The 17,533-nt window shown below is 50.8% G+C and overlaps 1 protein-coding gene across 2 annotated transcripts in view; it reads left to right on the forward strand.

The window, feature by feature from the left end:
• The window catches only part of FAM89A (family with sequence similarity 89 member A), a 78,953-nt gene that overhangs the window by 9,561 nt on the left and 51,859 nt on the right, over positions 1 to 17,533 (forward strand). The window contains exon 2 of one of the 2 annotated variants that reach the window (XR_013824168.1): positions 7,485 to 8,072. Coding sequence is in view for 1 of the 2 variants with exons in the window: in XM_079899214.1 (XP_079755340.1) it covers positions 7,485 to 7,748 (264 nt within the window). In the remaining variant the exon portion in view is untranslated. Of the gene's footprint in view, positions 1 to 7,484; positions 8,913 to 17,533 lie in introns of those variants that run through there. The other variant, XM_079899214.1, reaches the window with a different exon arrangement.

Raw genomic sequence — 17,533 nt, forward strand, 5'->3', positions numbered from 1 at the left:
TGATCGCTTTTCTTCATCTTCACCTAGGACACAACGAGAGGAAATGGGCTTCATTGGTACTATCATTACTTTAGGTCAGAGATGAGCAAGGACGTCTTCATGAGAACTGCTGAGTTGCAGAATGGGCTCCATCCATCAGTGCGGATGCCTTCTGGTGTAAGCAGAAAACTCCACTCAAACTGCCCTTCCTGGTCGAGGAGTTCACGGGAGAGTGTAGAGGTGGGCCGAGCTTTGGGTCTGGCCTAATCCCTGGTGAGGCCATACACCTGGTCTGTTTGCTGACTCTGAGTCACCGGGGCTCTTCCGAGGCAGTCCTCAGCTCAGTGGGGCCGCAGTGTTAACAGGAGACGAGGCTGACTGATGTGCATCCCCCTGGGGAGGAGCCGTGTGACGGATGGAAGCCTGCTTAGGGAGCCCAGGATCACAGCATGCCGGGGAGCTCGGGGTCCTGCAGGGGCAGCTCTGTCCAGCTCCGGCTGCTGAGTTCATAGCTTTTTCTCTATTAGATCAACACCGATGAAGCTGTTCTCTTTGACTTTCCTTTTCTAAACAGTATGCAGGTCAGCGTCCTTCTGTCAACACATCCTTTATTCAGAAACCAGATTATGGTCCATTAGTTACTGCTTTATTGCATTCCAGTCCTGTGGGTGCACACTAGACACTCCCATTAAATTGGGGGCATTTACCAAGTCTTGTCTAAAATAAATTTACAAGCTGTTCATTGGATATGCTTACTCATTCATTACGTTTTCAAAAGATAACTTTGAAAGTTCTCTCGTTATGAATTAATACGTATTCACAGTAGAAAATCTGGAAAATTCAGAAAAGCCCCAAATAGAAGGCACTTGTGATCTCAGCAGCTTGCCGCACCGCGGCTGACATGGCGGCGTCTCCCCGTGTCGTCTGTGCAGGCGGGGAAGCTGAGGGTCCGGCATGGACGCTGGAGTCCTGCCACCTGCTTGCAGCCCCCTGCTCTTAGTGAAGGGCCTGCATCTTTCAGGGCTTCAGTTTCCTCATCGTAACAGAATCCACACCTACCTCACAGAACAAGGATGAGGATTACCTATTTGTGTACAGCTGAGATTTTCTACTCCACGGTCCCCAGAAATGAACTGGTTAGCTGGTTAAAAGTTACGTGAGGGACTTCCCTGGTGGCGCAGTGGTTAAGAATCTGCCTGCCAATGCGGGGGACACGGGCTCGAGCCCTGGTCCGGGAAGATCCCACGTGCTGCGGAGCAACTAAGCCTATGTGCCACAACTACTGAGCCTGTGCTCTAGAGCCCGTGAGCCACAACTACTGAGCCCGCGAGCCACAACTACTGGGCCCGCGCGCCTAGAGACCGTGCTCCGCAGCAAGAGAAGCCACCGCAATGAGAAGCCCGCGCACCACGACAAAGAGTAGACCCCGCTCGCCCCAACTAGAGAAAGCCCGTGTGCAGCAACGAAGACCCAACACAGCCAAAAAAAAAAAAAAAAAGTTATGTTTTAAGGCTTTTGATAGACATTGCCAGTGAGTCCTCCAGAAAGGTTTTACAAGCATGCAGCCCTATTATTACTAGTTTTTAAAATTAGGAGTAACGTGCTTGTTGGAAAAAAAAATTAAGCAGTATAGAAGGCGGTGAACATCCAGTCCCACTTTCCAGAAGTAAATTCTGCTAACGGACATTTTCTCTTCTAGTCAGAAGCTTGCACATGTGTGTGCATAGATGTATAAAGTGAGATCCTACTAAACATACTATTCTGTACCTTGAACTTTCGTGCCAAATGGTGTGTGTTGGTCAGTGTCCTACTCTAGTGCTTAGAGAGCTGCTCTGTCTTTTAAATGACTGCCTGGTTTTTATTGTATGACTATAATATAATTTCTTAAGTCAAGTTCCTATCATCCGTTATGTTCCGAACTAAACTTTTACCCGACAGACTTTTTCCGCGTCTGTCCCCATATTTTGGGGCCCCCTGTACTGTAGTTCCCGATTCTATAGCTTAACTTTGCATCTGTACATCCCTCGCCCCATGTGAGGCGGGGTAGTTTTCATCTTAGGTTGAGGAATCACAGCGATAGCAGATAGAGGACTACCAGGGGAGAGGGCTCATTGCCCACACTGGCACCAGATCTGCTTCCCCCTCCCCTGGGCCCAGGCTCCTATACGGAGCTGGGTACAAATGAGGCCATTTCCTTGTATGTTTGTCTTGTTTTCTACTCACTGCTGTGTTTGGGAAGAAGTTGCACCAGTGAATTACCCCAAATTTTGTTTTCAGTTACTTCAATAAAACAGACTCTTTTTCTTAAATGTATTTTTGACTTCTGAGAAAATCCTAAAATTTTTCATGATGCTTTGTTTTCAATCAACATAAATCTCCCATGAAAGTCTTCTTGCATCTTCTAGGCCTTGTACCCTAATGGTAATGTTTCTATTATAATCTGAAAGTCAGGAAGAACTTCCTCCTCAACACCACCCTCCAAAGATATCCAGAGGCTGGGTGACCCCAGACCCAGCTGGGAGCCACCACCCTGTCTGAGGTGTATGCATGGGGCCAGCCCACTGTGAACTCTTGAAACCGTCGCGAGCGAGGGTTGTTCAGGATTATCCGGCCCCGTCGTTGGAGATGCCACGGGTTGGTGAGCACCTGTGCGTGCAGCAGGCAGCGTGCAGGGAGCTCTGCTCGTGGGAGAAGTTCAGGAAGGAGGCAGGAAGCCTGACCTGGGAGAGGAAGGAATCACGCTAGCAGTTTAAAGAGATGGAAACGAGTGGCTTGTTCTGAATTGTCTCAGAGGTGTAGACCAAGGGGCTGCAAATGGCAGGGTCTTAGAATTCTGTGTTTTTCTAAACTGAGCCTGTCTGAATTTTTCAACTGCACTTTCAAATAAGAGCTGCATTTTCTGAATCCAGCTGTGAATGAGGAGAGCAGCTGTCCTTTAGGGACCCGTGGGAACACGTCCGTAAGGTGACAGGCTTCTGCTCGCAGGGTGGGGACAGTGGCGAGGGTTAGTGGGCTTGCTGAGGGCATGTTCCCCTGCCTAGCCCCGCCCCCCCCCCTCCCCACCGCCGCCTCACTTTCTTCGGGAAGTTCTTGTTCATGGGTGATTTCATCATGTCCTAGAACATAATGGCAGTTGAGTTCTCTTGGCGCCAGTGTTGAGAGCCTGCTTTCTGGCCTATCATGAGTTTGTCTTCCAGCTGCAGATGGCTGGCTCTGTAACGAGCGCTCAGGAAGGAATCTTGGTTTTGTGCCTTCTGTCAGGCAAGAGGTGAGTGCTTTTTTGATGACGTGGCGAGAACCACGTGGTCTGTGGCTTTCCTCAGGGGGACCTTGGTTTGGAGCCAGGGGCCTGCGGATCTTAGTGCGACCCACTGCCAGGACGCTGCCAGGCGTCCTCTGGGAGGGCACCGAGGTCTCCACGGCGAGGCGCTTTCCCTCAGGCAACCAGTATCCGAGTTTCCTCTGCAGGGTTCTGCGCTGGGTGCTGAGGGACCCAAAGGGCAGATGGGTCCCTGCCATCTGAGCTCCTCCTACAGTAGGAGAAGGAAGACCGTGTGTGTGCCCACAGCATAAGGTAGGGAGTGATAAATGCCATGAGACAGGCAGAGGAGGCAAGGGAAAGCAAGGAGCGCTGGTGGCTGAGCCCATCCGGGTCTGAAGAGTGGAGGAGACCCTGGGGCTGGGCTTCAACAGATGTAACTGGAGACAGCCAGGGGACACTCGGGGTGAAGGGGCCTCAGCCTGAACAGTGCATGAGGCGCAGGGGAGCAGAGTTTCAGACCAGATCAGGGGATGCTGCCTAGGGATTTTCAATTTACATCTAGAAAATTCAAGTGAAAATGTTTAAACAAGCGCAGCTGGGGGAGAGGGGGGGTCCTGGCTAGGAAGCTAGGTTGTTCCTAGCTTCCTGTTTACTTGCCCCATGTCCTCCTAGCTAATCTGGAGGATTGCTGGTGAATCAGAGGAAGTGGAACCTAGCACCCGAAGAAGGAGGCCCCGAGAAGCTGGGTGGGGTGTGGGCGTGTGCGTGCACGTGTGTTGTTTTTAAATCCCTGCAATCCTGCTCAGTTAGTCCAAACGCTTGGCATCCGCTGGCTTGTGTAACAGGCATGTACAGGGCTGCGCTGTATTCCTAGGCTGGTCAGACTTGGTTTCTAGGCCAGCTTTCTGCCCGATGACAAGGCAACTTTGTGAATCACCAGCCGCCGCGGTGCAGAAAGGTCCAGGTCATGATCCGACTCCCAGCCTAGTGCGTCTCCCACGTAGGCCTGGGAATGCCTTGGAGAACCTTGGCACCTAAAGAGAACAGCCTGGAACCTCGCTTCGCGGGTAGCACGGCATCGTGGGAGGTCGGGGCCGCTGCAGCCTGTCAGGGGTTGTAGAGCCGTGGAGCCTAGTCTTCTGCCTTCACCTGTGCCCACTGCATTCCAGTGGCCCAGCAGGGTGACAGACCTGGGCCAGTAGCATGTCACTCCCTGGTACTTCTTTTTCCCTTAACAGTTTTGGGATTCCCCCAACCCTACTGGTATCAGAGTGACCCAGTAGAAGCATCTCCAGGATTCTGGATGAATGTTTGCTATGACTTTCAGAGCAAATACTGGTGTGCTCTCTGGAAGGTGTGATGACTTCCTTTATTAAAGTTTATGTCCCCTGTATAAAATCCTAGAGAAGGTAGGGCCGTGTGAATTTGCCAAGTCTGAACCTTGTGGCTTGGTTGTTGTATTCAGATCCGGATACCGTGGAGGAGGCTTTGGAAAGGCCAGAGGAAAGAACTAGATGGTTAATAGAACAGAGTCATCACGAATAGTGGAAGGACTGAGGATATTAGCTCGGAGAAGGCAAATGGTTTAGGGGGTGAAGGTGGTGGAAAGAGATTATCCTCAAATATTTAAAAGGTGGTTAAGAAAGAGAGTAACTAAATTTGTATGTGCAGCGGCGACACATAGCATCTAAGGGCTCGCAGAGTTTGACTTGGTATAAAGAATAATTACATCGGTTTGAAATGAACTAGCTGGTTTGCAAGGTCCTCCTTGTTGGGGTTTGAAGTAAGACACGGGACGGCCTTTCCTCCTTGAGAGTCTGCAGTTACCACTGCTTCCCACAAAGCAGGCTGACGGGGAGAGCGTGCATCCAGTGTGGCCGCCCCGGCGACGCCACGCACACCCCGGGCCGGATCAGGGCTCAGCTGGCGGAGGAATGAGGCGGCACGCGGGCGCTGCCCTGGCCGGAGCCCCGAGGTCCCTGCCATTCCTTTCCAAGCTGAAACCCTGCAGGCCAGCAGAGTGGAAAAGAACAGTGAAGAGGGAAACAAGGGTGGCAGCAGCTGCCGCTCTTTTCAGGAGCTGAACAGTTGGTCTGCGGTGCTCTCGCAGCTTGGACCGGGCCGGCGGGTGGGCGCCCGGGGCCGCGCCGCGCCCTGGATGCAGCGCCGCGCCCTGGATGCAGCGCCGCGCCCCGGATACGGCGCCGCGCCCCCTGCCGGCCTGCGGTTCCGGGCGCCCAGGACAGTGCCTACACGTGGCCCGGGAGAGGCAGACGGATACTCCCGTCAAGAACCCTGGTTCTTCACTAGAACTGGACTTCAGGATCATCTGCATAATTTTTAGAACACAAATGTCAGGGACCCACTCTTCCGACATACACACGTATATTGTGCGCGCGCGCGCACACACGCTCATTAGGAATAGTGGTGGTGTCTTGACCCGACAGTGGGACATTGTGGCCGCCGGTCACCTCTTGGTTTGCCTTCCCTGTTCAAGGTGTGCTTTGGAGAGTAGGATGCCTTGGGGCACGTCTGTCCTTCAGGAAAGCCTTCTCCCAGGCGCTCGCCATTCGTTGAGGACTAAGGAGCGGTGGTTTAGGACACAGAGCCCCAGTGTTTGCGTAGCCACAGATTATCTGGCCCGAAGCCTCCGTTTATTGACAGGTTGAGGGCAAGGGCCTCAACAAAGCCATGGAAAGTGCCGGAGCTGGGCCTGGAGGCCACGCCCCCGGCTTGTGGCGAGGTCTCTTCCTGGGAACAGCTTCTTTAGGAGTTCTAGGTAGAAGGAATTCTAGAATAGAGGGAAACGCTCCAGAAAGAACAGGACCCACATCTCCGTCTGGGTCTTCCTTTGAACGTCCTGGCTATTATGCAAAGGCGGTGCGAGGGGCTCCGTTTCTGTGGTCTGTTCGGCTGTACTGGAGAGAGGGCTGGTGACTGGGCGTGGTTGACGGTGTGAAGAGTGACCTGGAGTTTATCGCCCAGTCTTGTCACCAGGTGACCGCTCCTTCCTGGGCCCTAGCTTCCCTTGTGCAGAAAATCTCACTGCTGGGTAATATTAAAGACTAACTCCTCTGATACTCCCTGCGGTTTTCTGTGGACTGTTCCCTGGGCATCGCGGCCCCTTTAGCCTAGCGCTTGATGCACAGGAGGCATTTGACTCCTGTTTATTTAAATGGCTGATATTTCATTTGATCCTCCCAATAGATTAAGAGGAAGTATTCCATTTTGTCATCAGGTGAGGCATAGAGATGATAAATCTGGCATCTTGTTTAGAGTGTCTCCCCTCGAGACTCCGTGAGGTTTGCCACCCGGCAGCACTGCTCAGTGTTCCCGTCACCAGTGGCCTCAGGCCTGGGGCCCGAGTCAGAACCCGCAGGCTTAGCAAGATCCCCAAGTGGTTCTCATGCACAGGAAAGTGGAGATGCGTTGGTCAAGGCTGCATTTCTAGGTGAATTAACCCTTCTCCCTTTGGGATTGATGGAAACGTTGCATCCATCGCCTGTCCTGACTGTGCGCTCTTCCCTGGGATGGGCCGCGGGGAAGGGAGGAACCTGAGGGTAAACAAATACGTGACTTTTAAATGTTCTTAGTTCTGTCATCACTTGTGGAAATAGTTCCCAGGAGAATCTGGAGAGGTCCCGGGTCTCACTAGGCTGATTCGGTGGCCGCTGTGGCGAGTGATCCCACAGCCATCTCGGGAGGAGGTGTCCTCTTGTCCAGAGGAGAGGGAGTCTGACCACTTGTGAGCCTGGAGACGGAGCTGGTTGGAGGGTGCGCGCTCCAGGGGGCAGTGTGTGACACTGACTGGTGAGCCACTGGCGGTGGCAAGGAGACTGTTGGCCCAGGGAGGAGAGACGGCCGTAGCAGGGCAGGCACACGTGGGTCTTCTCTGAATCTGATCGTGGCAAGAGGAAATGACACCCTTGAGTCTTGCCGTCCAATGTGAAGCCAGCTGGGGCTTGCAGAATGTGCAGAGCTGTTGCACCACAGGGCGTGCCGGGGCCCCCGCTGCCCTGCGGGTGTGGCCCTTCCCTGACATGTTGAGTAACGTCTGAGGCGTGGGCATCACCTAATTAAGGTTTTCTCAGAACTGGAAATCCGAAGCATTCAGGTGATGCTCTGCGTCGTTTGCCGCGTGGATGGAATGTGCAGGCGCTAGCACATGGCTGGCTGAGGGTACAGCTGAGGTGACACTGCAGTGCTGACTTGTCGTTTTTACCTGCCTGCCCCTTCCCTCAAGGTTGGCCTCCGACAGCTGGACATGTCCTTGCTCTGCCAGCTATACAGCCTCTACGAGTCCATCCAGGAGTACAAGGGAGCGTGCCAGGCTGCGTCGAGCTCAGACTGCACTTACGCTCTGGAGAACGGCTTCTTCGACGACGAGGAGGGCTATTTCCAGGAGCAGAGCCCCCTGCACGACAGGAGGGAGCGAAGCCCCCCGAGGGACCCCTCACCGCCCGTCTCCCCGCTCTGCAGCGCCGACTGGATCCTGGAGTCCATCTAAAGGACCCAAGAGGGAGGCGACTGTCAGCGTGTGCTTCTCCTCTCCTCCCCCGCTGCGGGCATCCCCGGGCCAGTGGGACCTGTGCTGCCCGTTTAGTTTGCAGGCAGGGAGATCTGCCTGGGCGCGGGGCCTCGGGCCATTTCGGGGGCCGCTTTCTACTGAGGTGACCTGGAGGCGTTCAGCAATCTCCTCACAGCCTGGCCCTGAGGCCCTGCGGCCAAGGATTTGTACTGAGAGCATGATGAGAGGGTCCCTGGAGAAGACCTGCTCGGGTATTTTGTGCGAGATGAGAGGACCCGTGTGTAGCTGGCGGCTTTCTCACAGGTAGGGTTTGCCTCCAGTTTACAGTGTAAGAGAGCGAACACTTCCCTGCTGCCCTTCCTCGGTGTGTTCGACAGCCCTTCTTGCTGTTTGCTGAGCTCCGAAGCCACTGGGTTGAGCTGTATTTATTTGTCAGCTGCATTACTCATGGTCCAGTGACTCAGTAAAAGCTTTTCCCTGAAACAGTAAACATTTCAGGTCACACCAATCAAGAGAACTGCATTCTCTTAACCTGTCAGAAATTTTTGTATCATCGTTTGTCCATCAGATGTGGGAGGAAGGAAGATAGTACAAAGATACTTCAAACCGGGGGGAAAAAACTGGAGCAAGCTGTGTTTTGTGTCTCTCATGGTAAGGCGGTGAACGTTTCAGGTTTTAAAGATTCTGAATGTCAGCTACTATGTGAGAAAGCAAACTCTTCCACTCAAAACGGTCGTCACCTTAAGCCTTACTATATTTATTAAAATCTTTCGTGCACACTTTATGCTTTGTAGGTTACAAGTGAGGATAAAATGCTAAACTGTCTGTGGTTGTGTATCGATATTATTTTGGTCTGAATTAAGAATCATCAACTTGAATGCGTTGAATCCGATCAACTGCTGAAAGAAAATTGCAGTTTGTTTTCTTGCCATTAAGAATCTGAAAGCAGCTTTATTCCTCTCTTAGCTCGTTCCTGGAGTTGTTTTATCAGTAGACTGCGGCTGACAGTTCCGTCTCAGGGCTGTTCAGTCACTGAATACTCTGGGCCCCTCGCTTCTCTTCTCTTCTCTCCTTTGGTGCAGTAGTTGCTTATTAGCACCTCTTTGGGGTCAGAGAGAGGATGTAGAACTCACCATCGTGAAGCAGCATGTTGACAGCCTGTCATGTACACAACCCCATGTCAGGGATTGGGGTGATAGGCAGAGAAGGAAAAGCCTTCCCGCTCATTTGCTGTGTTGAAAGTCACCGTTAAAATGAGGGGTGGCCGGAAACTGCCTTCAGCGAGTGGCGGGACTGTTCGGTGCGGAAAATTCATTTTATTTATTGATTTTTGGCCGTGTTGGGTCTTTGTTGCTGCGTGCGGGCTTTCTCTAGTTGCGGAGGGCGGGGGCTGCTCTTCCTTGCGGTGTGTGGGCTTCTCATTGCGGTGGCTTCTCCTGCTGGGGACTCTAGGCGCGCGGGCTTCAATAGTTGCGGCACGCGGGCTCAGTAGCTGTGGCTTGCAGGCTCTAGAGTGCAGGCTCAGTAGTTGTGGCGCCCGGGCTTCGTCGCTCCGCGGCATGTGGGATCTTCCCGGACCAGGGCTCGAACCTGTGTCCCCTGCATTGGCAGGCGGATTCTTAACCACTGCGCCACCAGGGAAGTCCTCGGTGGGGACAATTTAAAGTGGCAAAACCAGGTGAAGTCTGGTTGTCTACTGGAACCTCTTCCTTCGAGGCTGGGCCCCTGCTTAACAATGAGGTGAACCTGAGCTCAGCTGTTCTGAACCTTGAGAACAAGAGAATCACTTGGGGGAGCTTTTAGAACGGTATCGAGCCCGGATCAAGACTTCCCCTTGTGCCCCCCTCGCGCCCACCCCACTCCCCGCTCCGGCCCCTATAGCATCATTCAGACTTAATTAGTAAGGAGTGAGGCCTGGGTGCCTGTACGGTTCTAAAAGTCCCCCCGACCCCGCGAGTCTCATGTGGATCTAGTTGAGATCTAGAATTCAAGATGTAGTCCGTGGCGCAGGCGTCACTGGAAACGTGGTGCAGACTCTCACCCCACCCAGCCTTCTGCCCCCGGCCCTGCGCCTTGACACGAGTCCTCCGACCATCATTCCGCACAGAGTTCCAGAAATGCTGCCTTAAGTGAGCCCAGCACCAACACTGCCGCTCTTGGAGGGCCGTCCCTGCAGCACTGAAGAATTGCCTGGCCTGCCCCAGGCGAAGCTTGCAGGGCTGGCTCTGTCTGGGGGAGCGCTCTGATTCAGAATGCTTGCGTTCCCTGCGTCTGCGGACCCGCAGTGACTCCTAGGGCCTGTGAGTTTCTGGGCCTTTGTCTCATCACGGTGGGATAGCCTGTCAGAGTCAGAAGTGGAATGAATCAAGGCGAGCAAGGGGCCCTTCCCTTCCGGCTGGGCTGACACATTCCTGGCTCCTGCAGTGAAGTGGCAGGTACACGTAAACCACTGTGGGTGGTCAGCGCCCCATCTGAAATATACATAACTCACCCCAAACCTTCTCCTACTCTAAGTGTAGTACACTTTAAATACTGTAAGTACAGCTTGGCAAGGAATATTGAAGTTTCCCAAATCATAAAGTGTTTTCGAATATACCCTTCTACAAAGGTGCCACAGGTGACTAGAAAATAAATTCAGCTGGTTTCCTTTTTTGCTACCTGGCATAAGTCATTCTTGTAAGTTCAGGGTGGGTCTGTCTTGCTACTCGGTGACCAGCAGAGAAACGTAGACGATAAGGCAGTCCAGCATTACCGGACGAAAGCTGCCGAAATTGTGAACTACTCTGTAAGGCGACATCCGTAGGTGTTAAGGAAAACACCTCTAGCTTCCTAGGCATATGTGCAGTGAACTCAGAATTGTTGCTAATTTAAGCCTTGCAATTCACAAACGATACTGTTCCCCTTATGTCCCCAGGGGAATTCATAGTCGGTTAGCCAAGCTGACTCCTTGCTTTCATGCCTCTGTAACCTAGGGTGATGTTACTCCTTCAGCTAGCATTGTTATTTAGCAGTTATCGGGATCACGTTGATCCAGGCGCCCAGAACAGATGACACCGTGAAGAGCCTCTGGCCAGTTCTCCACTTCCACAAACAGCTTAGCACGGGATGTTGAGTCCTGTGATGGGGGAAGTACCGTGGGCCACTGAGTGCCAGAAGGAGACTCCACGGCTACTTGGGGATATTGGTGGAGCCATCTGAGCTGGCTTTGGAGGTTGAATGAGTCCCTCAAGAGGCCAAGAGTGAGAAGGCGGATGCAATGGCTTAAACAAAGTCTCCAAAAACGTTTACGTGCAGTGCCGTGTGCTTTCATAAAACACTTCCCTTTCTCTAATTTAAATGGGTTAAGCGATTTGCCTAGGACCGTGGCTAAATAACGGCGGAGCTGGAGTTCTCAGACGCACTTTGTGCTTTACGCTTAAGGCGCAAGCAGGTGCTGGAATAACGTGAAATCTCAGGAGACTGCCTGGTACAGCCCCTTCACCTTCATCACAGTGCTGTATTATTTAATGATTTGTCGTGTAGTGCTTTCTACTGGATCTTGGTCTGACGTCTACATGCACAGGCCTGATTTCTTTCAGAGCCTGTGATGATAAACATACGCCAAGTGCATGTGTGACCCAAAGACCCTACAGCAACCAACATCACTTCACTGGAGGCGAGTTCTCAGTGGAGTCTCATCTCTCTGCCCAAGGAAAACTTAGCGATTGTCAAAAGCCCAAGCACGTCCAGTCCTCTTGTCTTCATGGATTGTACTTGCAGTTCAGAGAGATGTATCTGAGCCCATTCTGTACGGAGCTGGTAGAACTTCGGTTGGAAGGTGACACCTGGAGGTTACACCTGAAGAACGGCTGACACCTGCTGGGTCAGTGTCATGGGTGAAAAGGCGATGGGAGCGCGTGGGCCTCCAGACCACCTAGTGTGGGCTTTGGAGAGGGTGTCAACAGCCTGCCTGATGCCTTTGTTCTAATCAACTGTGATAAGGATGCGTGATTTTCCACCTCACTCCTCTGGCCACCAGTTAACTGAGGACAGGTCCCTAGAGACCCAGCTTTCAACCTGGTTCTCCTGACTTTCTGAAGAACTCTCACAAGGAAGCTTAGCATCTACAGAATGTTGAGCACAACCCTTGTTAAATACACGAACAAAGCAAGATTAGCAGAATAAAAGCATGAAGTGATTAGTAGTTTAGGAAGAGTTATAGCCCCAGAGAGGCAGGTCCCTGTGAGAGGGGAGGACAAGAGGATGAGAGAATTGTGCACTGTCAACCTCAGGCAGAAGCTCAAAGACCCCCTCTCTCTGCTCTCCGTCCCATCTCCAAGACAGAAGCACTAATGAAAGTCAGTGACCAGTGGGGCCCCAGGAACGCAGAAACCATTGTTACTGGGAAGGCCGATTTTGGTGGGAGGAGTACTTGCATTAAAAATAGACGTGGTTAAAGCCACAGTTACCATACGACCTGGGAGCATTTCCCAAGTCTCTCACAAGGGCACGGGGTATCAGAGAAGAGAAGTTAGGACTTTGTTCTGGGACTTAGGGAAGAGAGCAGCTTACCTTTCATTCTCTCTCTGCTGCCCTCAGGGTGATGAGATGTCAGGGTGGGCTCAGGGAGAAAGGGCGAGAGAGGAAACCACTTAAGATGACCGCTAGGACATCATTTGTGTTAGAGGCAAGAGAGCTCTGAAATTCCTAAGTCCAGCACAATGATAGGGAAGCCATGGGGACTTGAGGTTGAAGGGCAGGCTGGTAATAGCGCCTATTCATCTGGTGTGTCCCTGTGCATGGACGCCTCAGGAATCTAGATGGAGGTGAGTTTGGAGAACGAGGAGGGTGCTTGCTAACCAGACTCCACCTGCAGTTGCTGTGTGTCCCCGGCCAGGCCATTGCCAGGAGTACTCCCCACTGGGCGCTGGTCCTTTGGCATTCTTTCCGTGTCGTGAGGGAATCGTCATAGCTGCACGGAGTCCACTCCCGGCCACTGCGGGGAGCCCCGCGCAGTGCGCTGAAATCTGTGTCCCTGGGACTCTGATGAAGCCACAGATAGAAGGTTAAGTTTCACGGGCGAGTCCTGCTCAAATTTGGGAGGTTGTGTGTGTGTTTGCTGGGTGTGGAGCTACTATTCGCCAGATGATTTTGTGATAGGCTGAAAAATGGCCTCCCAGAGATATCTGGGCCAAAGATACAGTCTCTGGAACTTGTAAATGTTACCTTATTTGGAGAAAAATGCCTTTGTGGATGTAGTTCAGGACCTTGAGATGACCAGATCATCCTGAATTACCCGGGTGGGTCCTAAATGCTATCACAAATGTCCTTGTAAGAGGGAGGCAGAGGGAGGTTTGACTCACGGAAGAGGAGGTGATATGAAGATGGAGGGGAGATTGACGTGCCCAGGAGCCAGGAACTGGCAGCAGCTACCAAAACCCGCAAGAGGGAGGGAATGGATTCTCCCTTAGAGCCTCTGGGGAGGGTAGTCCCGGCCACACCTCGGCTTTGGCCCAGTGAAACTGAGTCCGGACTTCCTTCCTCCAGAATTGCGAGAGAATACATTTGTTGTCTTAAGCCGCAAGCTTGTGGTAATGGGTACAGCAGCCACAGGAAACTGACACAGATTTCTGGGCACCCTTGTGTTCCTCCCGCTTAGCTGTTTATCTCTGTTGCAACAGGACAGCATCATTTAATCTGCCAGCCAAATACACTGTGCCCCCCCTTTCAGAATACCCAGGATGCATTTCCCAGTGGGCTCTTAGGGTTATCGTGAGGGTGAAGTGCGTTAACGATTATAAAGCCCCTAAAACAGTGCCTGGCGCAAAGTCAATGGTATATATAAACTCTTCTTAAGTAGGAATGAATAACTGTAATCCTGTTTGGGTACTGAGGTTCTTGCTTTTGCAGCGTATTTCCTCTACTGGCTTAGCCAGAGAACGCTATAATTTAGTCTTGGGTTACTAACTCTCCCTGCAGAATGAGTCGCCAGCTTTGGCAATAAGGTTATATCGGAAAGGTACAACACATCTCTTAAGGATCGCAGCAATTCTGAGGAAAGAATACAATACAACGCTCATTTTCTTCTGCAGCTTCTTCCTTGGAGGCAGAGGACTAATATTTAATCTGGTTCTAGTCATTTGAGTTCCCTATTTATTTAAAACTCTGTTGTTCTCTATTCCTAACTGTATTTGAAGACCATTGTCCTTTTTCTTAACAAGGTAAGAATGACTGCAGTACCCCTCATTAGACTAGGGGTGGAGACCAAGATAGACCCAGGGATCCACCATTAGACTAAGTAGTGGAGACCAAGACAGACCTGGGGATCCACCATTAGACTAGGGAGTAGTGACCAAGATAGACCCAGAGATCTCCCATTCAACTAGGTAGTGGAGACCAAGATAGACCCAGGGATCTACCATTAGACTAAGTAGTGGAGACCAAGATAGACCCAGGGATCTACCATTAGACTAGGGGTGGAGACTAATATAGACCGAGGGATCCCCTGTTAGACTAGGAGTGGAGACCAGGTTTTAGTCCCAGTTCTATCACTATATGCTTCTGTGACCATGAGCGTATCCCTGAACCATTCTGAGCTTCAGTTTCTTCATATAAGACTGATTTTAAAAATATCTTCAGCTTTTCTGACTGATGTTTGCCTTGTTTTGTTGTAAATACCTAAAAATACGCTTTCTTTGGCTCTCATGTACACCGTGACGTTTTCTTCCCGATTTAGTTCAAAGGCTTCAAACACTGTGACGGAAAATCTTCCAACAGAAGACCACTTGTCCGTTTTCTCTGTGCCTTATTCATCTATATTGTGCTCTCATAAATTGAGTATTTTTTCTCCTGGTTCTTGGCTGTGTTGAAAACTCAAGAGTCAGCAGTGGGCTGTCTGTGTAGCCACTGTGACGGTAACTGACGCGTGATCTTAAGGTAGCTTTTCTAGGATGGCTTGGGTGCATATGCTTTTTCAATAAAAGTGTGGATAAAAGTAATTTTTATACCTTCAAGAGCATTTTCATATAAATGCCTTCTTTGTTGTTGTCAGACCATGTTTCAGTGACTGGGGGAGAGAGAGGGATGGCTTGGAAAACATAAACATCATTCTAAGGCCCAAGCACCACCACTGCCTCATCTTCCCGGCACAGCTGAAAATTCTGCCGTCTCAGGAATCACGGGGCAAAATGTAACAACTCTAAAACCTGGGTGGCGGATAGGTGTGTTTTCACTGTACAATTCTTCCAACGTTTTTGTATCTTTGAAACTTTTCATAACGCATGTTGAAAAAGTAGGGCCACTGATAGCACAGAGGTAAGATGAACTCCTGTGCCGGGCACTGGGGCACGGCCTGGGCGGCGGGAGAACTGGCCACCTCGCAGTGACCTGGAAGGCAGTCTCTCTCCCCTGTTCCTGGAGTCTTGCCCTTTCTTTTCTCACTCCAGTGAGTGATGTGGTAGATAGGCTGAGTGGAGTCCAAGGTCAGAGCTGATCAGATGGGTTTCCCTTGCAGTCCTTACCACACATTCTGCAGCGCTTAGCTACCTACCGCTCACGGATACCTCACCGACACCCTGGAAAGGGGTTTCTAACACTTCCTTCATTTTGAAAGATTAACAAGTACCTTTATGGTGATCAAGACAGCCTGGGAATGTATTGAGTACGAATTTATAAATGGGTGATGTGTGTCTCTTTATCTGAGTCAAAGATTTGAAAAGATATGATCAGTGTAGGGTTTTTTTGGTCATTTTTTCCCCCTATTATTTGTTTTCCAATTGCTTTTTTCTTTTGGTTGTATGCCTTTGAACCATGTTTTCTACCCCCTCCTTAACATTTACAGGCTCCATCTGGTGGCCAACGGTCCTCTCCAGCCCTAGGCCGGAGACATTACGGCTACGGCCGTTCTGTGATGTTATCCCAGTTGGTTTTGTCCTGTTTCTTTTTTACTTTGGAGTCTTCTTTTTAACTATCTGTGTTGGTTTCATCATCCTTGGGATAAATTACAACTCACGAGGCCCTTCATAATCCGACCTTTTCGTGTCTTCCTAGTGTCCTTTGTAAAACTCCCACTGCCCACGTTCCACCCAGTTGGACTATTCGCTTTCAGCCCCTGCCTGTGCACATTAGCACTCTGCTCTCTAGGAATGTACGTGCACTGGTATCCTCTCTACCAGGGGTAATGGAAAGTTCGTGTCCTTTCCCCTTCCCCTTGGAAGACTTTCTCGACTTCTGAGACTGGAACAGGTGTTCCCACTCTGCCTTTCCTGAGTACCCTATACTCACCCCTTTATAACACTTATGACACTGTACTGCAATTACCTATTCCTGTTTCTAAATCCATCACTACTCGGTAAATGTCGAGAGGGCCGTGTCTTTTTTCCCACTGTATCCGTAGTGTCTGACCCAAACAGAGTAGGTGCTCAGTAAACATCTGGTGAATGAATAAGTAAATAATGAATGAAAGAACAAATGAATGAAGCAGGGAGAGAGAAAAGGAGAGAGGTGATATTTATTTAATAACAGCTCTGTTGAGATATAATTCACTCCTGTTAAGTGGACAAATTCAGTTGTTTTTAGTTATTTTTGGATCAGCTGATTTTAAAGAGGAACTTAGTTACAGGGGAAGATACTGAATTAAATATTCACAAAAGCTCAGTTTATTGTGACTGCATTGAGAGAAAAGCGTTTCTCTTGTTTAAGAACACAAAATATTATTTTAACCATTAACATTTAAATGTCAAAGGAACGAACAAAGATCTTTTCTTCTGTGTGACGCATGAATTCACGTTCCTTCAATTCAGATGCTTACCTGAACCATCTATAATGCAGATGGTTCCTTGTGTTTGTGTGAGTGTCTCTGTGTGTGTCCCTGTGTGGTTTAGTTGTCTCCTACATGTAGGGGTGGGGTGGTAGGGTTAGGAGTCCCCAGCGCCATAACCGTTGCTTTCTTTTTCAGGAAGTGTATCCAAATCTTTGCTTCATTTTACACAACAATAACGAGAAGCTTGGTTTGTATTTTACGCCTTCTATTTTACGGATGCAGCTGGTCATGCCCCAGAGAGTAAAAAAAAAGGACACTGTGGCTGATGAATGAAGTATTCAGAGCGGCACATTCTGCTGAAGATCAAACCAGTAGATACGAGGGCAGGCCCTGTACTATGGGAGAGACAGTTAACGCAGGCATGGCCTCTCCCGGCACCCAACCAGACTGGGGGAGACGAGCATAAAACATGGAACAACGTAAGGGACGTTAAAGACAGGTGACCTTCTCCTAACCAGAAGCTGTCATGGGTAGCCTGACAAGTGAAGCGCTAACAGAAGGAGGGGACAGGCGTTCAGCACCGGAAGGGTCTCAGGAGCGCCGGCAGTGTGACTGTGCTGAGCTGGGCACCGGGAGGTCTACGGAGGGAGTGAGCACGGCAGACTGGAGTGTGGGGAAGGGCTTCGTTCCACGGAGAAGCAGAGGTGACTGGACCTGGTTAGGCGGAGAAGAGGCCCCTCCAGGTCCTGGAGAGGGTGTGACATCTCTGGGGAGGGGGAGAGTGCAGTAGAGAACGTGGGCAGGAGCATGTCTGCAGAGGAGAAGTTAGCACTAGAGCTCAGAGAACACTAAAAGGTGTTCCTCAGGAAGAGGAAGCTCCTGTCCACAGTAGGAAAGGATGAGAAATTCAGGGAGACACCAGGAGCGGTGCTCAGGGAAGAGAGGCAGAAGGTGGGTGAGGCTGTTGTAGACTGTGAAGCAGGAGGCCAGGAGGCTGGGCTGGGGTCGGAGTGACAAGATGAGA

This window comes from Stenella coeruleoalba (assembly GCF_951394435.1).
Source record: "Stenella coeruleoalba genome assembly, chromosome: 16".
NCBI lineage: Eukaryota > Metazoa > Chordata > Mammalia > Artiodactyla > Delphinidae > Stenella > Stenella coeruleoalba.